This window comes from Dermacentor silvarum, chromosome 8, assembly GCF_013339745.2.
Source record: "Dermacentor silvarum isolate Dsil-2018 chromosome 8, BIME_Dsil_1.4, whole genome shotgun sequence".
NCBI lineage: Eukaryota > Metazoa > Arthropoda > Arachnida > Ixodida > Ixodidae > Dermacentor > Dermacentor silvarum.
The window spans coordinates 43,338,784-43,363,091 of record NC_051161.1 but is presented as its reverse complement, the minus strand read 5'-3'; the positions used below and the strand labels follow the sequence as shown (position 1 = coordinate 43,363,091).

General features: G+C 42.4%; 2 protein-coding genes across 5 annotated transcripts in view; one reads left to right on the top strand and one right to left on the bottom strand.

Moving 5' to 3' along the window:
* Positions 1-63: 63 nt before the first annotated feature.
* Positions 64-20,556, top strand: LOC119461104 (enoyl-[acyl-carrier-protein] reductase, mitochondrial). The gene is made up of 4 exons (XM_037722292.2): positions 64-423; positions 5,171-5,281; positions 9,032-9,306; positions 19,341-20,556. Exons 1-4 carry the CDS (start codon positions 88-90, stop codon positions 19,750-19,752), a joined length of 1,134 nt encoding a protein of 377 aa, XP_037578220.1. The 5' UTR covers positions 64-87; the 3' UTR covers positions 19,753-20,556.
* LOC119461102 (solute carrier organic anion transporter family member 74D) overlaps positions 17,244-24,308 on the bottom strand; it is a 72,139-nt gene continuing 65,074 nt past the window's right edge. For 3 of the 4 annotated variants that reach the window (XM_037722288.2, XM_037722287.2, XM_049655188.1), the window contains 2 exons: positions 23,067-23,131; positions 20,501-22,594 (listed from right to left, as the gene is read on the bottom strand). In XM_037722288.2, coding sequence (XP_037578216.1) covers positions 22,254-22,594; positions 23,067-23,131 — 406 coding nt within the window. In that variant the 3' untranslated portion in view covers positions 20,501-22,253. Of the gene's footprint in view, positions 17,398-20,500; positions 22,595-23,066; positions 23,132-24,308 lie in introns of those variants that run through there. The other variant, XM_049655187.1, reaches the window with a different exon arrangement.

The window sequence follows — 24,308 nt, the reverse complement described above, 5'->3', positions numbered from 1 at the left end:
TAAAATGAACTTATTTTTTGAATGAGTTTAGCTTAGCGGGGTCACTGGTGGGGTAGGGTTAATCTGGCAACCATAGTCAAAACAAACATGGCAGCGTCAATGCGGTGCATGCGTCTTCTTGGAGTTGTTCTAGGATCTAGATCCCCGCTTTACACGTCCTGCAAACCTTGTCATGCAATGAGTATTACGTGGTCAAGAAAAAACAGCTACGCCGTACAATTCAAAGAATTTGGAGATCCGTGCAAAGTTTTGGAGCGTGTTGAGGACGCCGTCCCCGACACCGTAGGTGCCGACGAAATCCTGGTCAAGATCTTAGCAGCTCCGATTAATCCTTCTGACATAAACACAATACAAGGGACCTACGGAATCAAGCCGAGCCTTCCTGCAAAAGCAGGACTGGAAGGTGTTGGGGAAGTCGTTAAGGTATGTAATACGCTTCAGTTTCATCTTGACTTCAATCCAGCTTGCTCCTCAATCGAGGTGGTTTGTTTCGTATCTTAATTAGAGCAGGGATTTCTTTATTCGTCTCGATTTTGTGGCATGTCCGGGTAGTAGTTTCTGCTACCAGGAGGCATTTGCCAAGCAACTTTATTTTCAGCTAGGCTTCCTTTACCATATATCGACGGGAGTTACGGCATTTCGCAGATTGTGCCAGTTGTTGATATCTTCAATGAAATCTTGTGATATCAAATAAACATGCCTTCACGTAATGCGCTTTTCACCCCATTGATATCTTTTTTTTATTCTTTGTGTCGATACGGAGCAATAGCGGACAGCCCTTAACGAACGCATCGTGTGTAACGGCATATGTGCAACACCCGCCTTTAATCACAGCCGTCTTATGTGAAACTAGAGACAAGTGATGGATCATGCTACGACTGAGTGCGAGGTTCCCCGCTAGCCCGCTCATTACCGCTACCTGCCTCACACGGCTTCAGAGTTGAGAACTGGAGCTGGACGGAGTAAGCTAGAAACAGCTGGAGCAGTGGTACGACGGCCACACTTGCGGTGACAGGAAACTGTAATCGACGGGAAAGAGGCAGGATTATCTGTAGATGTGCTATGAACAAGTGCCGCACATACAAAAAAAAATAATAATAAACGTTATATGTACAACTTAAAAGCATAACCATTTATTTCTGTGGTTTCTTTAAGAAAAGAGCACTACAATGCAATGTAACCATGCATGATAGGTTATATTCAACATGCACGACAATTGCGGGCAGTACGTTGTGAAATTTTATTATTGAACTTTTACTAAAGTCGACCAGTGAGAGCTCGGAAGCCTTTTTTCGTGGCTGCGAAAAAGCTGCTGTGATACTGACCGAACCAGCCGCGTGGCTACGGCTGGTTCGGTCAGTATCTTGCTGGATGAATGTTATATGCATGCCAGATGCGAGCTCCAGCAAACTGGCCTATATTACCACTGAATGCTGTGCGACATAGTGCAGTGAGCCCAACTTAGTTCTGAATAATAATAATAATAATAATAATAATAATAATAATAATAATAATAATAATAATAATACAACGTAGAACCTGTACATATAATGTAAGCTCCCACAGGTAGCTCTAACACACAGATCTCTTAATGGAGTTGTGCATGATATTGAATGAATTCTTTGACATTTTTTAATTTGGATATTTGGGCTAATCCATCTTGGGCTACTGGGTATGGGCCCATTCTGGGTCAATCTTTCAGACTGGGTATGTGACACAAGTGGCCGTAAATGGTATTTACATTTGGCTTGGGCTTCTCTCCGCTTACCCCTCTCATCACCATTCTTACCCATAGACCCATACAAGCATCAAAGATCACCTTTGCACTCATGAAGTCGGTGTGTTGACATTTCACAGAGTGCATTCACACAAACTACAGTTGCGTTCCGGCATAACTTGCGAAAGATGTAGTGCATAAACATAAATATTGCATGAGATTACATGTTGCGTGGGGTAAAATTAAGATAGTTGCAAGTCTCCCAAATTTTGTTTATTTATATCAATATTGGACCAAGGATAATGAAAATTTGTGGTTGCGAAAAAGTTCCTTTCATTAGTCTACGATCGTACCCTTGGAAGTCTTCTGATGGTAATTGGTCATCAGAAGAGTCCCTGCTTACTGGCAAGTTTATTCAGAGAAGTTCCTATAGCACATAAAATTGGCAACAGTAACATTGCTGAAAAAGTTCCGCTCATATAGAAACAGTGTGTTTGTTGTTGCTGCTTGTATGCAGTGTCCAAAAGTAAATCATTGTTTATGAAGTGCTTATGTATACTACAAGAGGTATTTGCTCAAGGCTAACTTAAAAAAATTAATTACATGCTATCTCCTCCATTCCTAGTGTCATGTCTGCGAGATTTTTACTAATTTCAAGTTCACATACTGGCCAATATCCAGTGGTACACATTGCATTTAATTGTATAGCAGTTAATTGCCCAGTTCACATAGATTTCAACATGCGTTGGATCTCCATAATTTTTTCAATTCTTTATCCAAGGCAGAAAAACTGGCAAATGCATGCTAAACTGGCTACACCACTTCAAAACCGGACAGGTGTTAGCACTTTAGTACCAGTTGCTGCTAAGCAATTTGCAGCAATGACGTTTTATGTTTTAGAGCAGGTTTGAATGGATAATAACTATATCGATTGATCCATGTATAGAAATATCATTTTTTCCTTTTCCTATAGTTCTGCTGCTTTTATCCAAATGATGGCATACATATAGAGCTACCATCACTCAGCATTGTGCTTATCGTTGTAAAAGCACTGTGATTGTTTTGGGACTTGAGATTATGCTAAATTAGTAGTGACGAATAGTGGTTGAACAAGGAAGGTCGCTGTGGCCAACATTTAGACAAATGTACTTGTCTTTGTGAGAGCAGCAACTGCTGTCCTTGTTTCCTGTCAAAAGAGTACTAATACAAACTGTTTACATCCTGACTTTTATGGTATGATGAGTACCCTTGCGTCCAGTATACAGGACTGACACTGTGAAAGCTATAACTTGATAAGTAATCACTAATAGTGTCATTCAATTGTGACAAGTAGTGGTTTTACTTTGGAATGAGTGCCAGAAGGCATGGGTAGCGGAGTGCCGCTCAGTGGTGATCGCAGCCGATATTTACATGATCACAATAATTGATCACGTGGGCCCACCAACCAAGAATACCAAGGAGCACAGCAGTTCGCTCAGCTGGTTTCTTATTCTATAATTCGGTTGCCAGCGGCTGAATTCATCTGCTAGCCATGCACATTTACACCGAGTCATTGCCCTCTGAATCATAGTCTCCCTCTTCGTCTTCATCAGCTGCGGCCGATAATTTCTTGCAAGCTGTCATTGCCACTATTATGGACTTAACAAACCATCTCCAATTCGATCCACTGCAGATTAGTGAGTCAAAAAGTGACGGCACTACAAGTAGCAGTGGAGGTGGACATAATGCATACATTGGCCATGCTCAGTTGTAAGCTCATTCTCCTGCGCCGAATTGCTTGTAATTCCTTCCCACACTCAGTATGCATTTTTATCAAAGAGCACCGGGTTCTCCTGGCAAGAAGCAGCTGCAGAATGAGGCGAAAAGAAACAGCTGCATCTCTCCACTGTTCACTGCTGCAAATGAACTTGACCTGACACTGGGGTTTGTGTCGGGGAAACAAATGAAAAAATTGTGTTTTGTGCAGTGCCATTCCTTTGCATTGAGGGAAAATGTTTATCATGCAGTGATGCCCCATCATTACGGCCTGCTTTCAAGCATGAAGTTGTGCTTATTGCTATAGCTGATGGTACCCGCAAGAAAGCAAGAAGTCCGAAACAAGTAGGCAAGCAGTGCAGAAGCAAAGCAGCCTTTTGTCCATTATTGCTCTGCGAAGCCATCTCAGTCAATGCCCCCCCCCGCCACGGTAGCTTAGTGGCTATGATGGTGCACTGCCGAGCTTGAAGTCGTAGGTTCGATGCTGGCTGTGGCGGTTGTCAAAATTAATCCGGAGTCTCCCCCAACAGCATGTCTCATAATGAGATTGTGGGTTTGGCACATAAAACCACCGCAGAATGTATATTAAAGATTTCAGTCAGTGATGTCAGCAATCCTCTTGGATATTCACAGAAAAACTGGGAGCCATAAAATGTGTCATGCCAATGTCAGTGCTGTGAGGGGCTGCAGTTTCAAGTAATCTGCCATCTTGGTTTTTGAACTGAGAAAATAAAATATGTTCTCAGCAATATTTGCCATTATCATCGAGTCAATCTATGCAGATGAATTAGAACAGCACAAACATCTCAATTTTGAAACTTTGTGTCAGTACAGCTCTAACAAAAAAGGCTGCTGTCTAGACAAACAGATGTTAAAGATGTTTTTTATAATTTTGTTCAATGTAAGGGGATAAAACAAATTCTGGTGATAAACAACAGGTTAAATATTTGGCGCGAGTTGTAGCATATTGAGCGTACTGCTTTGCACATTTTTCTGAAAGTGTTCCTGCTTTTGGAAATTTTCAAACCTGATCTCGGTCATATTTTTACCCTAGTATTCGCAGCTCTAGTCATAGGACCTACTTGAATGTTTAGGACCAAGTATTTAGTGATTAGAATCTAATGCCACGAAAGAAATAATGATAGCATTTTGCTTTGTAGTGTTTGTTTGTAGGTGTCATTTTTATAATAAAGTAGGTTGGCACTATAAGTTGGGGAGATGGAGGATCCATTTATTTGCATTTTTGTCAGACAAAAGCATTTGCTTTCTTTTGAAATAATACTTTTGTCACCTAAAATTAGCTTTCTGTAGAGAGAGTTCTCTTAATTTTGGCTCAAATAGACAAGTAGAAAATCCAGCTCATTAAACCGCGCAGGGTTGAGAAGATGCGTTCTTCTATTTCTCTGGGTACTTTGTAAAGCACAAGTTCAACATTGCAGTGATGATGCCATCTACAGTTCCACTATCACAACAATAAGATATGTGTGCATAGCTGCCAATTGGGAATCAGTTCATTGCGCAAGTTGTCTAATTTACGGTCGTACAAGTGATTGGTTGCTGTTGAAGCTCAAGTTCGATTTATTCATTACCACAATGACATCCACCGACATTATGATGTACATAAATCGTCATATGAAGTTTGCGTCCCGTGATGTGATAAAATGATTGAAATGGATGTCTCCTTCTTCCTCTGGCAAGGTTGGACCACATGTCAAAAACCTGGAAGTGGGAAATTGGGTGCTTCTGCCTGGTGATTCATGGGGGACATGGAGGAACTTTGGAAAAGGGGACCAGAAGAGGTTTCGAAAAGTAAGTATATTTTAACTAGGCGCATGAAAGAATGCATGTTGAAACTTGAGAGGCAACTTGTTAGCCAAACTGACACAATGATACTTGCTTGTGAAGCTGCAGCAGTTCAATGCCAATCACTATGAAGATAAAAAAAAAAGCATGTGAGGAGTGTAGGTCAATGTATGCAAATTTAAGAAAGAAAAACGCAGCTGAGAGAAACTTGTATTAGAAATATCATCTGGTGCATAGAGTTTTGCATTTGGGTAGCTGCTGGGGGCTACCAGATTACATTTTGTTTTTGCTTTGTCGTCTCAGTGCAGTTCAGGACATAATTTGCTATTCAAGTACAAATTGTACAATGTAAAATTCTTGCTTCCTAATGTAACTAGAAAAAATAGGCTAAATGGCACACGCCAAAGAGGAAATGTGTGTTGTGTGCTGGAAATACTCCCTAAAGAAATATTTTCACAGGATGGCACACAGCACTTGAGCAATGGTGATGGTATTGCTGGATAGTGTTTAGGAGGGAACACTACTGCACAATAGCTCTGTAGTCATGGTTCACAATATATGCCGACCATGGCTGCATAAACACAGCCCAGTTTGCAGACTAATCAAGCCAAATTGCTCAGTGCACAGCTTCTGTCCAAGATTAGGCCGAAGTACTTGTACGAGTGGGTGGGCTGGCTACATACAAAGTTCAATCCCCGGCCATCGCAGCTGCATTCCAGTGGGGGTGAAATGCAAAAGCATTTGTGTGCCGTGCATTCGGTGCGTGTTAAAGAACCCCAGCTGGTCAACATTAATCTGAAGTCTCCCACTACAGCACTCTTCATAATCAAAGCATGGTTTTGACATGTTCCACCCCAGAATTTTTTAATAAACCAAATGCTAGCCTGACAGTGATGTAGGAGTTAGTACAGTGGAATCTCGATGAAACGATCACGGCTAATACGAATTTCTGGATGATACGAATTTTTCTGTGGTCCCGGCTGAGCCCCATTACTTTGCAACGTGCTAGAGAACGGTTGTTACGAATCGATTTTCGACCCACGTAGGTTGATACGAATAAACGCCGCCCCACCGACAGTGCGCAGAACAGTGCGCAGTCACGCGCTTTCTTCCTTTCTCTTTTGGCGCGGATGCGGCGCCGGACAGCGCGGAGGCCGCGACTGGGCGCAAAGAGTTTGACGCTGACGCGGTGGCGCTTTTCTTGCTTTTGCGCGCGGCCGCCGCAGCGAGCGAAAGTTCGTGCGGTCTATCGCTTTAACGGAAACTGAGCGGCGTGAGCACAGCAGCGCATACAAAGGTCAGAGCCGTGTGGAGATCGCTTTCAAGATACGGTGCGCGCGACAACCCCGACAGCCGGCACAGGCGCAAAGTACAAGAACGCATTTGTTGGCAGAGTAGAAGCCCCCCCCCCCTCCCTCCTTCCCTCCCTCCTGCGCTGCCTTCCCGCTTTGCTCCTTTCGGTGGGAGATTGCGTCGCCAGTTACCCTTGCGCCCGGTTGCAAGATACGCATTTGGTTCCCCTCAGCACAGCGTCGCCTCCACCCCCCCCCCCCCCCCCATCCCTCCCTCCCATACCCCCCGGGCTTTCGCGCGACGAAAGCAGGGCCGGGCTCAACTGGCGCGCCCGGCCGTGACGTAAGTCGCGTTTGCTCTCCGCTGTGCGTTTGCTCTCCGCTGTGCGTTCGCTCTCTGCGTGAAGGCGCGCGTCCGCCGCCGTGCGAAAGGCGCGCTTTCACTCGCACATACGGCGCGCGGTGGCGATTTTATCGCCCTTGGACTCATGCTCCACGTCTCATGCTCCTCCTCCGCAACGCCTTCGTTGATCTCCTCTCCCGTTGGTGGGCGCACCTCGTTGAGAAGTGTGCTCGCTAGCGCCCTTGTCGGCGAGATTTTCCAGTGGAAGCTGCATTATAACAGGTATTTCGTCTCACGCGGCTGCACTGTAAGCGGTATGCGTATAGATGGAGTTCTATGGGAGGGTAAACGGGAGTCGGAAAAGGCCACGTTGTAGCCAGTTCTGCGCTATAAACAGTTACGTTATAAGTGATCTATACTGTAAATGCTTTTTACGTGCGCGTGCCTGAGTGAGTTCACCTCCGACTCTTTAATTTAGCTAGTTTTAATTGTGTTTCGATGATACAAATTTCGGCTTATGCGAATATTTTCCGTGACCCCGTGAGATTCGTATCATCGAGATTTCACTGTATAGGCCAAGAAGTGTGCAAAAGGATTTGGAAAAAAAAAAGAGATAATGTAAAACGGGTCCTTTCTTTGTCAGTGTTCTTTGTGCACTACTTAGCCTATAGCACTTACGGAATGAACCAACCAGCCGAAACCAAAATTTTAATGCACGAGTTGTTTGCAAGCCACAGCAACTGATTGCTGCTAGTAATACTGCATAAAATTTGGGTTTTACTGCAAATAATATTGTGTTAGCTATCATTGTCAGTTTTTCATGGATTTATTAAATCTGCAAATTCATTTAAGAACACAAGCAGGAGCGATATTATCGGTGTATCACTTTCATGAATATGTCTTTTAGGGGATACTGATTGGCTAAAGTCAATGGGCAGAATGCCCGTTGCTCTGGTAAAGCATCATGCCAGACATCACATCACACTCAAGTGAAAGTATCCTCAAAAGTGACGGACCAAGAATACAGCCTCTGATAACTTTAGTCTCAGTGGGAATGGTATGCATTTAAATCCTTAGTCTTTTGTATAGTTTGCTTATGAGAAACATTTAATCCTTTGATGGACATGGCAAGAACAGGAATTGCAATGTGTCTAAAACATTACTAGTTTGTTCATGATCAGGTGGCGCTTGCAAAAAGTGAAATTTGAAAGCTGAGAAACATATCCTATAGGAGGAAAAAGGTGGACTTTTGTGTCCCGCTATCCACATAGGCCATTTTCATCAAACGAGGTGTGTGTCTCTGTTGCCGACTTCTACCTCATTTTTGCTGCCTGTAATATGAGCAGAAGCAGTTTATGTACACTAGTGCACTGCATGCATTTGCATGCTGTTGAGTTTATTGAGCACATCTTGTACTAGCATTGTTTTTCAGGGCTTCCCAGCATCACAAAAGTTATGAAAAAAAAACAGATGCTTATTGGAGAGCCTCAAAGGCTACATGCATTTCTCATGGTGCCGTGATGTGTGGATGCGGCTAATTTATTATTGGTAGGAGGGGATACTGCAAACTGCGATGCCTAAGATCATAAAATTAAATATGCACACAGCTCTCATGAATATATGTTTTCAAATATTTTCAGTGAATTCACATGGGGTAAAATGGGCTTCAACTTTTCCTGTACTTTTACTGTAGTGCAAGAAATAAGTTTTGCCTAAAGAAAGGCTTCATTTAACTTTTTGTGGCTTGAAAAGTAGCAAATAAAACAACATTACATTGCAGAAAAGGGAGAGGAAGTAAGCAGTCTGTGCTAGCATTCTGCCTTATTGATAATTACTAAATTTAATGAAAAAAAAAGAACTTTGCCAGAAGGGCAGAAACATAGCCACACAAGAATGCTGAATCGTAGTTGCTATATTTCATTGCTACAGTGCAGCGAAATTCTCCTGAAATGTCAGACCAACACGTCTCACTGGCCATTGAAGAGCCAACTATAGCTCCCTGACTTATAATATGCACTCTGCGTTTTCTTCAAATTTTAATGCTTTATGTTTTGTGATGTATCACTTAGTTGCTGGCCCCTATTCTAGTAATCTCGTTTGTTATGTCACCAAATGTTTCAGGTTTCCAACAAGCTAGATATAGTGACAGCAGCAACAATGACAGTGAATACACCGACGGCCTACCGCATGCTCAACGACTTTGTGACAATGATGCCAGGTGACACATTCATCCAGAATGGTGCCAACAGTGGTGTTGGACAGGCAGCCATCCAGATAGGCAAGAGTATGGGCCTCAACTCCATCAACATTGTACGCGACCGACCCAATCTACAAGAGCTCAAGGATAAACTGAAGTCCCTCGGAGCTGACTATGTGGTTACTGAAGAGGAGCTGAGGTGAGGGACACTTCCTAAAATTATTTTTTTGTTACCTCTGTGATAACAGGGCTTCTGCTGATTGGCAACACTGCTGAGATAAATTTTATGATCCGTAATAGCAAGTGGCCTACTTGACTACATTCTCTCTATATACCAAACAGTTGCAGTAGCTGAGGGAAGTTTGCACATTAGCAGCTGCAGTGGAGCCTCGATTGTACGTTCCATGGTCATGTGGCGACTTGCATTTTATGACGAATCGGTTTGGTCCCAGCAGGACCCCCATTGAAATAATGTATTAAAAACCTGGATTATACGACGGAATTTTGCGCCGCCCCCGCCTTGTACGCAGCCTCGCTGGTACCGTCCAAGAGAAAAAAAAAACAAAAAAACGCCATAAGCAGGCTGGCACGTGTGAGCACACTGCAGCCGGCTGATAACGGGTGTGCAATATCGTATTTACCCGAATGTAACGCGACTGCGATTGTAGCTCGATAGGCCACTTTTGACTGCAGTCACACGACATAAAAATAAAACCACGAATGTAACACGAGATGAACGGAAAAAGAAATGGTACCTTTATTCAGAATTGCAATTTGGAAATGTTCTCTTCACTCATTATTGTCGTCTGAAGAGGAGACGGAGCTTTTCTTGGGTGGTATTCTCGGGTGATCACTTTCGTAGATTCCGCGTGATCTCGGCACTGCAAGCGTCCCCGACAAGTGTTTCTGGTGCTGTCCTAAGCTCGCAATCAGTGCCAAAGAGTGCTGTTGGCCTTATGCTTCAAGTGGTTCAGGTGCCGGGACGAGCCGAGTCTGGTGAAAGCGAAACTATCTCCAAAAGTGATCGCCCGAGAATCAAATCGTCATCAGTGCTGTCGAGCTCGTTTGAAATCTAAGTACTTCTTAAAAGACCTGCACAGCCATTTCATTCGGGGTCAGTACCAGGCCACTTCAAATTCCACAGAGCCTTTCCGACTGGCTTCGCATTTAAAGAGAGCCTGCCGCTGGTACCGCCATTCGCAAATCGTTGACGTCGAGACACTGAGCCGCGGCGGACTTTCCCAGCTCCTCAGCCATCAAAATTGCTCCTCTCTCGAAGCGGCCGTCATACCGAATGCACTGCGTTGCCATAACATCTGCGAATGAATAGAGTCGAGCTGCAAAAGTCGTGGGGTATTGCAGCATCACAAGCACAGCGAAACCAGCATCGATTTCGCCCAAAAACAAGTTCTGACTTTGGTCGACTTGTCTACGGATTGGATCGAGATGTAAAGTTGCACATTGGCAACGTAACACTAACAATCACGGGGTTTAGAATATTTGTTTTAAAATGGTGAATTTTGCCGATATTTGAATATAATGCGAGGGTCGAGTTCACACACCAAAAATTATGAAAAAAACTCGTGTTACAATCGGAGTTTTTTATAATTTAATCTACCTTCCTTGGAGCAGTGCAGGTTCATGCCGAGAGATTATTCAAGCGGTCTGTATCCGTTTTTTTCGCAAGACTACGTTATTGCCTATATTCTTAGTTTTTCGATTATACGATGCCTGGATTATACGACGGTTTTGCGTGGTCCTCTCAAAGTTGTATAATTGGGCTTCCACTGTATGTAATTCAAGTGAATAAAAAGTGGTCACTTTACCATATCAATGTAAACAAATGCACCAGTCAGTGCTTTGGACACTCGGTGGCATTCTGCTGGAAAAAGATGAGCTCTATAAATCTACATAAACCTTTTCACATAGCAATGACAGGAGTAGGTGAGGGTCAGTGGAGTAGTCTGTTGGCCTTTGCAAATTGCCTGTCCACCATTTGAGAAAGTGCTGTGCCAACAGCATCCTCAGAACAGTGAAGATATTTATAGCATACAAAGAGAAGGCTACCAGCTAATCTTTATTATTTTGTGTTTGTAGATTTTTCAAATTTACTATGAAATATTTCATCAGTGTGTAAGTGCCAGTTTTACCAAACAGAATTCTTACAGTACTTATGTTTTCAAGCATGCTAAATGTGTTCGCCATTTCATGTTCCTTGTCATAAGCCACAATGACATCGACTACTCCTTGATCCTAACTTGCAATAAATGCCAACCATGCCAGCATGCCTACATTTTTCTACTACTATATCTTCAATATGTACTTACATGGCCCTGATCTCTGAGGCTGTATTCCACACTCTGTGCAAGCTAGTACAAACATTGCTACTTGGTTGTTAGCTCAGCAATAAGGTATCTAGCTCTTAGCTGCGTTCAGGCATTGTGGCCAGGTTGTTGAACCTGCTGCCAGTGAGAAAAGGTTTTTGATTTATTCTGAAATTTGGTGAATATAACTTCCATTGGATCTCAAATAACCTTTAGATTCCTGGCACATAGAATGAAATTACCATCAGAATGCAGACAAGTTTTTTTTGGTGCCCAGTGTCTTTCATTCAATTGCAAATATATAGCCGTTGGATTCCAGTCAGCTTTCATTGGATCGGGTATTCTGTCTCAAAAATGCAGTGCAGCACTTTTTAAGCAAAGTAATTAAATATGCATCTGAGCCCACTATTTTTGTACCCGTACCAGGAAGCCTGCGTTTTTGTTCAAAAGGCTGTCTGCTGTTTCTTCTTGTTAAACTTTCAGAAAATCCTGCACCACTGCGGCTTTGGCAGGCCTGATTCTTGTATTGTACCATACTCAAGTCATCAATAACGTATTATTATTATTACACGTGCTCAATTACTATAGTCGTTGGCCGGATTCTTTTAAATTCTTTGACTAAACAGCACTTCCAGCAGAATCAAAAACCGAAACAGAAACCTCATGAGTCATGAATTGGTGGTGCTATCTGGTGGCTGACGGTGACACTGCTGTGCCAATACTGCGGCCTCCAAGATTGGGTAGTGCTCCAGTGAGATGCATTACATAATACTATGGTGACATAAAAGCTCGGTATGACAATGGGCAAGGTTCATTCCTTATGGGAATGATGGCACAGTGTTGAGCACAGTTAAAATGAAGAAAAAAAAGAGGAAGGTTGTGAATGTGTTGTAGAGGCATTGTGTGATTGCTGATAGTGCTGTTCATACAAAGCAAGTGCAAACATTTTTTCCTTTGAAAAGTTTTGTTGAGGGCTGCTTAAAACCAACACATTGCACACCCTTCATGAAAGGTGGTTGAGAGCCTCTTTAAACTGCTCACAACATAGCGAGGAAGTATTTTGTGCTTGACAGTTTTCAAGCGATGCGTGCATGTACTACTATTTGTTTGTTGCATCGAAACAACCTGCATTGATTTACCTTGTCATAGTACATTACAGGTTATATTCTCAATGCAAGTTGCACAATTGATAGAGCTTGTCAGGAGACCTTTAGCATTTTCCAGGCATCTCTAATAGTTCTTTCAGTGGCAGTGGAGCTCTTTTAAAGCTGTCCAGGACTACCGGGGATCTCTTCTCAAGTCACTTGCAAGTCTCCAACGTAGCAGAAAGTCGGGGGCGTATGGTTGCTGTTAGCAGGGATTTATTTAAGGGAATTGAAGAATCACTTGAGTTTGGGGCTTTTCTTATTTAGCTGCTCGTTTCTTTTGAAGTGACAGCTTTCCCTGCCTTTTCTCCCAATTTGCGTGTCTTGCACAATTGGCTGGCACTGGATATAGGGCAAACTGAGGCACTCCTGGGGCGGCATTGAATGTGCGTAAGCGTCGAAATTAATAATAATAATAAAATAATAATTGTAATAATAATAGCTTTTATTGCCAATGAATGAATGAAATCTGGGGTTTTGCATGCCAAAACCACGATTTGATTATGAGACATGATGTAGTGGGTGACTCCGGATTAATTTTGACCACCAGGAGTTCTTTAACGTGCCCCCAATGCACGGGACACAAGCGTTCTTGCATTTTGCCCCCACCTAAATGCGGCCGCTGCGGCCGAGATTTGATCCTGCGACCTCGTGTGTAGCAACGCAACACCATAGCTGCTAAGCCACTGCGGTGGGTGATTTTTATTGCCAAAAACATACATACATACACGGGAATAGCCAGCCTGCTTAAGCCAGAAGCTTGTGTGCAGGGCTGGGCGTTCTCGGTGGTAGATGCTCAAGTTACAAGCCATAAAAACATTTCGTTGCTGCACAAATGCACTACCGTCATCATTCCATAGTTATATCTTCGTCTTCATTATATGGTGATCAGTTTGCTGTTATGCCGTTGTCATTGTTTCAACGTCTCCACTCTGTCATCATCATTGTGTTGTCATTACTAGAGGGCGGATCTTTAGGCATTAAAAAAGTGCGTTTTAGGCGCCAAAAATAGGCAGGTAAAACAACGTTTTAGGCCTCCGACGTCGTAAATATAGGCACAATAAAATTTTACATAAATACAAATAATTTCGAACGAAGACGTGCGCGGCCTATATCTACGATAGGAAAACAATAAATGTTCTTGTCTACGGTGGCACAAAGGCACCAACAGTTGAACATAGCCGTGTAATTGTCCCATAACACTGCTGAACTAATGACGATCAATTGGCTTAATTCAATAAGCACACTGCTCATATTCATGTTCAATGGTCACTGTACTCGAGCGTCGCATATAGTGAAACAGGCATGAAAAAGAATACTTGAAAGCTGGGAATACTGATTAAAAAAAGCGATACTTTATGTCTGCCGGACGCAATTAAAATAAGACACAACAAAAACAAACAAACAACAAATGCAAGAGAGACTAAGATTTATTAAGAAATTAGCACGTTCTTACATGAGGACTGTTAAGTACAACTCTTGGCAATTTTCTCATATACAATGACATTATCCGAATTGTACAGGGAAGACGTCCCAACATTGCCAAATACACTTCCGCCCATTTGAAGGGCATATGTTTGAAGAAACCTGTTTGGAGAGCACGCGGAACGTGGTCTAAGAATCACTGTGAAGATTGTGGAAACAATAGCAAACTACCACCATCAACAGATTTTTGGATTCAAAATTGTGCCTCTTGTCACTGAGAATGATCTTGTACGCTGAGAAGGAACGCCCGACGGTGGTGAACAACTTAAAAAGTAAATTACAAACGAAACAAAAGCCGCGTGGACATCACATTTTCCTTTCTTCTTTTGCTCTTCAATCTCCTTTCCCCTGACGGCTCTCCGCGGTTTCGCATTCGCCAACCGCTCGCACAATGTCAGCGCGGCGGCGTATGCTGGCCGGCGCGTCCCATTTCAATGCTGCTAGCAGTTGTTTTCCGGGAGTTGGTTGAACTAAAGGACTAGGTTGAACCCCATAGAGTTCCGCACAGCCAATGTTGCCCGTTAACATGAATAACGGTATCTAACTGCACTCGAAAGCGAAACTTGAGGCTAAATAATGTTAATATAGGCACCGATATTGAAAATAGGCATTTATAGGCATTTATGGGCATTTAGGCACAAACGCCAAAATAGGCATTTATAGGCACTATAAAAACACTATAAAAGCCCTTCTAAACCTCTAATTCATGCTCATATATCAAAGTGGGGCGATAGGAGCGCAAGGAACAAAAAAGGCATTTGCCTAAAATCCGGTCTCTAGTCATTACATCGTCGTCATCATTTCCTTGTCATTTCATCACCGTGGTGCTTGGGACGGGGGATAGGAGAATGACGACGACAGACTCTGTCAGTGCCAGTAGCTGCCAGAATGTATGTGCAACAAAGTTGAGCAAATTTTTTTAGTCCTACCTTGTGATTTACAACAAAAAAGGTGCAGTACTAGTTTCCTGGCTAACACAGATACCGATACAGATAAATTCACTGTGAACGGTTACGGCTTGCAACAGAACTAGAACCACAACAAAAATGAAAACGCGTTTATGTTCATGGCAGTGCAAGAAAAGACAAAAGAGAAGAATGTACTGTCAGGTATTATAGCTCTCGGGCATTATAAAAATGAAATATGGTTTATTGATTGTTGCTCAGTAGAAAAGAAAGCCCATCAAAGTCGGGACATTTGGTCATTTCAACTGGGCCAATTAGGGACTCAGGACTTTTACTCAATGCTGAATTCAGGACAGTTGGCAACCCTAGCTTTATTTTAGAATAGACATTACCTAAATTCGGACCGGTACAATACTTTTCTCATCTTGTATGGCTAGATTACTCTTGGATTCAAATTAAGTAAATCTGTTGCCACATAAGCTACTATAATAGCTGGTATTGCTCTCCAACAGTACCTACCCCTGTCATGAGGGTCCTCCATGGTTTCTCTTTATATGTTGTGGTCAGAAAGAATGGCGCTCAGCCAAGTAACTGAATCATCTCCTTGTATGCCTTGAGGGACGTGTCGGGCAACTGTTGACGCACAGTGTCCTGGAAATGAACAGCGCCGATGCTTGGGGATAAGCGGAAGATCATCAAAGTGGAGAAACAGCATGGAGGCCAGAAAGCCAGCATCAACAGGGACCTGAATATTCCTGAGTTGTCATTGAAGCTATTCTTGTGAAGAAGGTTACCATAGTGACTGAGCGAAACAATTCCCATATGCAATGCGCACAGAGGGAACGGAGATAAAAGCAGCGCATATGGAGAGGGCAAAAGGATGTGCAAAGATTGGACAGATTAACCACTGGAAGGCATGCAGCTTGGATTGGATACTCTTGTCCACGCCTGCAGTCTTGAGCTTTCTGTCTACAGTGGAGCACATAAACTTCTCAAGCATCCGTCCACGGGCCTCCAGTTTCGCGCAGGTCATCGTGTGAGATGGACGTATGTAATCAAGGAGGCATTGCTTCATGCTGACCCCGCTGACACCTTGGAAGAGGAAGACGGTGCCATGGATGCTTCCTGCCGTCGTTTGCAGATCAGCTAGGGAGCATTAACTACATTCGGAGATTTGTCTGTAGAGTCGACGTCATAGGTGACCTTGTTCCGGATGTTGCTGCACTCCAAAAAAAGCTCTTGCTGCATGCCTCAAAGAAGGTCTAGCAGAAGCTGATGGATTTTTGGGTGTGTAGGTCAGAAAACAACACTTTAGCATGCTGGCAGGCGCAACTAGGGGTACACAGTATGCTAAATCCCTCCAATAAAGTGTGAGTTGCACCTGTACCGCAGTATTCTTTTTGCACTTACTATATTGACACCTTTGGTTTCAGAGTCTTGCAGAATGTTAGCTTGTAGTTTAAATTGAAGCTCCATGGTGCTGTGTCATGTGAAACCTTGTGTTATAGGCATAAATTTGTTGTTTGGATTATACTACTCTCAAATTATATGATGTTATTGCGTGATCCTGAGGATGTCGTATAGTTGGAGTTCTCCTTAAGTCAATAGGAAAAAGGTCAAAATAATTCTGGGGCTTGGGAGCTGTGGTTGTTGTGCAAAGGCAACAGTTCTTGAGCAAATGCATGGAGCAAATAACTTATTTTCTTCTTTCTGGGGTTTTACATGCCAAAACCAGTTCTGATTATGAGGCACGCCGTAGAGGAGGGCTCCGTATTAATTTTGACCGCCTGGGGTTCTTTAACGTGCACTAAAACATAAGCACATGGGCGTAACTTATTTTCAATATTTTCTAGTCATTGAATGAGGATGTCTGGCCTTTATAAAGCCCATGGATTTATTCATTCGATTCAGGCAACACAATTTATCATTTAGCTAGTTTCAATTTGTTTTTTGTTTTTTTGTTTTAGGCAATGCAATTTATTATTTAGCCAATCTCACCTTGTTTGCATTCCTTTAGAATCGTGTGCTGCGCTATACTATTTCATTCTGTGGGGGTAAAGCAGTGCACTGACCATGGACAAAGTGAAGAGTCACAAGAATACACACTCGCTGCCAGTGTTAGGGTGTTCTTGTTGTGTCGCAGTTTTGTCCTGGTCAATGTACTGCTTCACCCACACGGAATGCTGATTAGTCACTAACTCGCCCAACTTTCCACATTACTATACTATTTCACTTAGTTCCCTCGATGAACAAAGCACTCTACTCACATTTGGTAGTGTGCCGTTCCTTTGTTTCATTACTTTCATTGCCTTGGTGCAGCAGGTATTGTCTTCTTTCAGCTTTTCTTTTTTTACAAGCTCAGTCAACTGGACGTTGTTAATGGCAACAACGATTTCCTCTGAGCTTGTTTATGATTGCTGCAGCCTGCAGCCTAAGTTTAGAGGCAAGACAGAAAAAGAAGGCACTACGCCACATGGCTGTTGTGTTTCCATATAGTATATATATAAAATAATATAAGTAAACCTTTCTTTTATGAAATGGACACCATACAACCTTTATATTTCACTTTTTTTTCGAAATAAGCATGTAATTGATATTTGAAAATCTTTTTTCTTGAATACTTGTATTCGATTTCAATGGGAAATTTTGCTATTGGAACACTTCTACTTCTCTGGTGCTTTCAGCCGCTTGCGCATATCACTGCCTTGTGCAAATTCCAAGTGGTACTTTAGGATTCACTCTTGTGCAGACACAGCAGGGATGAGAAAAATTTTATGCAGCAAGGCAAACTGGTTTTGTAAGACATTTCAGCTCGTGAGCACGACGTTTTGTTCCTCTGGTGGCAAGCAGTAATGGCCGCACTTTGCCAAAACCATGGATTCTTAGATCATGTCTCATAGCATGTCACGGAGAACGATGTCCCATAATCTCGGGAAGGTTGTGCAAAACTCTCATGCCTGCAGTGATTTGATAGGGCATTGTGAAGTTGCAAAGTGCTTGATAAAAGTGGAATGCCTATGCAACATTTTATTTTGTAGTGTGAGAGTGTGGACATCCGCTCTGAGACAGCCCTTCGATAGTCTTTTTGTTTTGTTTTTATTCTACTGTCACAAGTACTAATGCATGAGAAAGCTATAATTCCTGTATGGTATTTACACCACCTATTAGCCGCTGCAATAGCCCAGTGGCCATGGCGTTGTGCTGTTGAGCTCAAGGTCTCGGGTTGAATTTTGGCTGTGGGGGCTGTATTTTGATGGAGGTGAAATGTAAATATGCTGATGTACTTAGCTTCAGGTGCACGTTAAAGAACCCCAGGTGGTTAAAATTAATCCCCTGCTATAGCGAGCTTATAATCAGATTGCGGTTTTGGCACGTAAAACCCTAGAATTCAATTTTTATCTACACCACCAATTGAGTTCTAGGGAATTTTAATTGACCTCTCATGGATTTTTATTGCCTTTCTCTGGATGACCCTTGCAATACCACTTATGACGTGGCATAGAACTATTTCATGCTTAAAGATTAATATAGAAAACTCAGCGTACTCACTGGGTACATGAGAACAAATGTTAGTAGCTACCTGATGTCTGGGTTACTCAGACACTCTTTACTGCCTATAGAATTGACAATATGTGAGAGTCAATAATGCTATGGAACTCAAAGAAGTTGTGCTATGATTACACAGCACAGCCATGTGGTTTTGATGAACTGCATCGTAAATATCACGCATAGGGTGCCATTTTGCCAGTGTAAAACTACTCTACCTGAAAGGCACACATGTGAGGAAAATAATCTTCAGAAGAGGGCTTTCTCATTGCCACAAAGTACTTTCAATGTCCCTAGAAATAATTTCTTGAGAAATGTTTTTTCACCTCCACATTTCTGGCTCTGGGCTGATCTGTTTAGCCACTCTGGCAACATCATAGCTCTTTTGTATGTCATAATGTGGACATCCCATTCTTCCTTGATTTAGAACATCGTTTTTACAAGCTAACAAATATTTCTGTGTTTGCTTATTTCTAACATTTTGCTTATGCTGTGTTAAGTTTGAATGAACTGTATATGACAGTGTGCAATGGCACTGCTCAATGGCACTGCTCAAAGTTTCGTATGACCTTATTGATGCATTAGACTATATTAACTTAACATGCAACGTAGCTGCCAGTTTAGCACTTTTCTTTAGACTGTTTACTATTCATTCGTTCAAAGGCCTTTAAAATGGTTGTGTGACATGGGTTTAACATTTCACATCTTTTACTGATGTTTTCAGAAAAGGCTCTTTGTGAAGCCACTTGGTTACATATTTACAGTCATTGTAATTATTGCTGTGCTTCTTATCTTTACTCCCAACCCCCTTGCCTTTGTGTTATAAAGGTCACCTGTGATGAAAGAAATTTTTGCCGTTGTGCCACCTCCGAAGCTGGCTCTCAACTGCATCGGGGGTAAGAATGCAACTGACATGATGCGCCATCTAATGAAAGGCAGCACCATGGTCACCTATGGCGGGATGTCACGGCAGCCTGTCATAGTGTCAACGGCTTCTCTCATCTTCCAAGACATTAAAGTGGTAGGCTTTTGGAGAACACAGTGGGCCAAGGAGCATGGTAACACCAAACTCGATGATGATATGTATGACTACCTGACCAAGATTTCTATGGAAGGAAAGTTGCAGCCTCCTGCACATAACTTGGTTCCTTTCAAAAGTTATGAAGATGCCGTAAAAATGTCCATGGAATCATTTGCTGGGGCCAAACAAGTCTTGGTTATGGATGAAAGGTTTGCATAAGGTACAAGGGTGGAGCATGGGGCGAGAAAAAGCATTTGACAGACTTATTCTGTGTTGTCAAGGGCCAGACGTAATCATCACGTTTGTTAGCATTTGTTAAGACTGGTGTCGCTATCATCACGTTTGTTAGCATTTGTTAAGACTGGTGTCGCTATTGTTACTTCACAGGGCACTCTCTTTTTTTTACATTTTTGCTGGTGAGTGGTAGTTTGCTGTGTTCCAAGAAGCAAATTTTTATTTTTGGCTTGCTGCTTCACAGCTTTATATGCACAAAATGTTTGTGGTTAGCAAGTGTGAATGAGAAAATAAATACATAATTGAGTTGCTCAGGTACTACGCTCTTTCGCACAGGCTCACTGACACATATTGTGTAGATGCGTTTCAGTTACGATGTCTCACAAACAGTGACATTACTTTCATTTAGTCATGCTAGTCTTATAGATGTGAAATGCACTACTCTTGGTTTTTAGGGCATTGAAATCTTTGTGACTTTAAAAATTAAATAGCATTTTGTTTGAGTCAGTGGCACCTGCTTAATACTTCATGTTATGTTTAAGGGAAAGTTGCTTTTCCTAATCTTGTAGGAAAATATTTTGTTTAGTTGTATCTAAACGTGATGTGCATGAAAAAATGTTTTTACAGCTTAGGTCATGCATATATGCATATATATATTTCCAAAAGCATGCCACGGGTTTATGTGCAGTAGTGTGTAAATGAACTTGTGAGAAGTACTGTTGCAACAATTTGTAAATTTTTTTATTTCCTGTAAAAATATATCCAGCAGTGGAAGGCTGGCATTCCAAATATATTGTCTTGGTTTGTCTCAATGATTCAGGAACAAAAGGAAGTTAACGAGACAGTTTTATAATAAAAATATCTCCCCCTGTTCACACAATCTAGAAAAGCCAAAGCACTTCACATAGAAACAGCAGCCACATTCATAAAGCTGTTTATAATGACGATCAGTTCATAAAGTAGGTGCTCTTGAGCAATTATAGCCATTGAAATAATAGCAAAAGTACTGGGCAATGACAAAGAGACCTTATGAATGGAAAGCTTTGTGAATCTGGCCAGTTTCTTAAACTGGACGATTACGGGCACTGAACAAGGCTTGGGCACATCTGGTTCACTCAGTTCAGCACGTGTACACAGATATCACAATCATTGCACTGCACTTCACGTGGTCTGTGGTGCACACCGTCACACTTGTAAGCTTGTTTCATGGATCGCTTCTTGAAGACCACTGGGGTACTTGACATTGGAACGATGCATCACGGTAATGTTCAGAACACTGTTTCTAAGAGCACTGTATTAACACCTCCTGATCACATGCACAATAAGAAATGTAAATGATAATCTCTGTCTCTAGTATGTGCATGCACACATATTGGGTTTCAAAATATTCAATAATTTTTTATTTACTGATGAGATAAAATATGGAATAACTCAAAATATGATAAATAGCAACAAGAAGAAATGGTTACATTGCTGACACGTTGCACTTTGGCGGTTCTCTAAGGTTCTTGCTTTTGGCAGAATTGTTTGCATTGGGATTATGGTGCACTGGCCATGTTTTAGGACATAGGCTTTTAAGTGTGAAGTCAGGCTAGAGGGAACAGTTGGCACGCTCTAGCCTGTTGCTAAATGTAACTTCATCCAAGAGCTGAATCATGGCAGGCACTGCAGCATCCCTTTAATCAAACTTCGTCTCCACCACTGAGTTTTAAAATCGTGCTTGTAGCATAAATGTGTTGCTTTTTGTCAATACTGGTTGTTTTGAGTAGACTCATTACATGCCAGTTTTGCCTAACTATACCATAATAAGAACAAGGTAAAGTCACTTGTTCTCATCACTGCTATTTATAACACTGTAAAATTGGTCGGTAAGAACTGTTGCAGGCAGTTAATAATGGGTGTCCCACTAGTGACTACAATTCCTCTTGCAAAGTATTCTCAATAGCTGCAGTGTCCACTTGTTGAGATAACAATGCCACTGATGCCTACACACAGTACACTGCAGACAGTTCATTTGTCTTCAGAATGGTGTCACCCTGCGTGAGTAACATGCTGTGAATCGTCTCATGGGCAAACATCTTCATTCTTGCAACCAGCATTTGTTTCATTGCTGGCTATTTTTGACCCGACAAGGCATTAAATCAAAGCTAGGAGACTTGAATGTGTTCCCTTTGTTTTTTTTTTCACCACGTGTATCCTTGCCTCCTTGATAGTTTCACTTGCAGAGGGAAGAAAGGTCAGCGCTGGAGCAAAAGTTTGATGAGGTCCGATGTCTGGTGACATCCCGCTTTGGGCATTTCGCATTTCGATGTCTTCCGCAACAACAGGCCAGTCTTAATGATGTGGAGCACACATTTCGTCCTGGGCAAAAACAGTGTCCTCAAGAGCCCATGGTCTCAACTGGCACTCGGCATCGATTTTGCGACAAGCCACAGTCTCACGCCAGGCCCATATCCTGAGCATTGTTCATTCATCGGTCTCCGAGTTCAAAACCTCGTAGCCTGTGGCTTCTCGTCAACCTTTTGGATGCTTTCAACCGAGAGTGCCTCAGTGATTGTGGTTTTGCTTTCGTACTTGTCTTGCTGGTCACTGCTGTCTTCGGCGAGGTCGTCCTCATAGAAGCGCTTGATGCGTCCGCTGAGCAGGAACTGGCCGATGTAGCAGACGCCGGCGATGGCAAGAAAGATTATTGTGACGAGATGCAGCGTGTAGCGCAGCTTGACCGCATCGTACACCCAACAGTTGCCGCGCCGACCGCATTTCTCCTCCCAGATCAGGCACGAGTGATCCAGGATGGCACCGTATATCAGGGGGTAGGGTATGAAGGCTGTGGAGAGAGAGACGACTTAGCGTGATCACTTCGAATGTTGAGTTCAGCATATGCAGTGTCAATGGCAGCATCTTATGCGTTTTCAATATTCCAGAGTAAGTAGTATAATGCAACATAATACTTGTCTTCAAGTGATCGATGTGTCAAGTTTTTCTTTCCTTTTATTTTTTGTTGCATTGTTTGAGCGTATTCGGCTTCCTAAATGAGAGCATAAATCTGTTTTTCTGGCGGCTTTTTACAAGTGCAAACGAGTCTGAGAGCCACCTGTGATGTCACATTGTATCAATAGAGGGGTGCAGTGTCATGCTTTGTACTCAACAAAGAAAAAAGGGGTGGGGTGAAGATTTATAGTAGTTTACAGTTTTACACAATGCACCGTGCACGGAACCAACAGATGATCCCCTTAAACATTTTATACCTAAATGCACCGCTTCTACTGAGAATAGATGAGAAAAACTGCTTTTCTTACCAAGCATATGTAGGAGAGAACCGGTGGTCCCCATTGCCATACTCTTGTCAATGGGGTCTACGCACCTGCAATATCGAATGGAGGCAGATTGCTGAAACCCAAACACTATTCCACATCAAGGAGAACTCAAAAGTGTCCTCCTTTATTTTTGACCACGAAGAGTGTAATGTTTGTACGAAACAAAATGTTATTTGAGTTTGAAGTTAATATGATAATTAATTAGTAATTGGTTTGTTGACTACACAACTCTTGTTCCATGTTATCAGAAACGCTTATACAGGCTTCGCCTTAAGTTTACCGTGTGTACATATCAATTTTGAGGAATAAAAATCAACATATCATAAATGATACTCTGGGCGTTTTTGGGTAAATGTAGTGGATATGGGTACATCTAGTGTACGGTGATGCGAGACACGCCGTAGGAGAGCTCGTTAGCGTACTGTTAGTATTCTAGTGCTACCTCCTAGCTTTTAACAGCTTTGAAAATAGGCTTTAACCAACCTTGCCTAGTAGCATCAACGCACGCCTCTTAGTGTGCGCTGTGCACGCGTAGATGACGCATGCTAGAGGCGGTAACGCTTGAATAGCAACCCTGTACTGTTGCGAGGGGTGGACGCGATAGCGTGGCTGGAAAAGACAAGACACGAGCGATGCGTGCGTCCTGAGGCAGAACAAGCAACCGATTTTATTTCAGGGTACTTCGAACCTCGATTGAGTCGGCAGCTTGGTAAGGCCCCATCGCACTATTCCCTCTTCATTCCGATGTACTGAAAGATCGGGTTTGGTTGTGTTCGTCATCTGCAGTGCCAGAATCCGCCACAGTACTGAAACGTCCTCATGACATCATTTGCGCTATGGTTAGGACGCGCATACAGAAAGTAGTCAGTTCTTATAAGGTTTAAAAGAGAGAAAAACTTTAAATAACATACGTTCCTTGACATTCTCGGAATGTGTGCGATATTTAAAAAGAAAAAATATACCGATTCAAAGCACATGTTGGAATCTCTGTGAATCTAAACTTTCGTGAAGCGGTTTCTGAAGTCTTCAATGACATAAAATGAAATGCAATGCATACAGTTGTCTTTATCGTCATCTATGCAACGTGGAAGTCTTGTGCAATGTTTATGTTTATGCATCGCACCAGCGGTGGCAACATTAATGTGATGCCATGTTTATGTTTATGCGCCACACCGTTCACAATTTAAGGTTGAATAGTTCGTGTTCTTCACCGTTTCATTACTG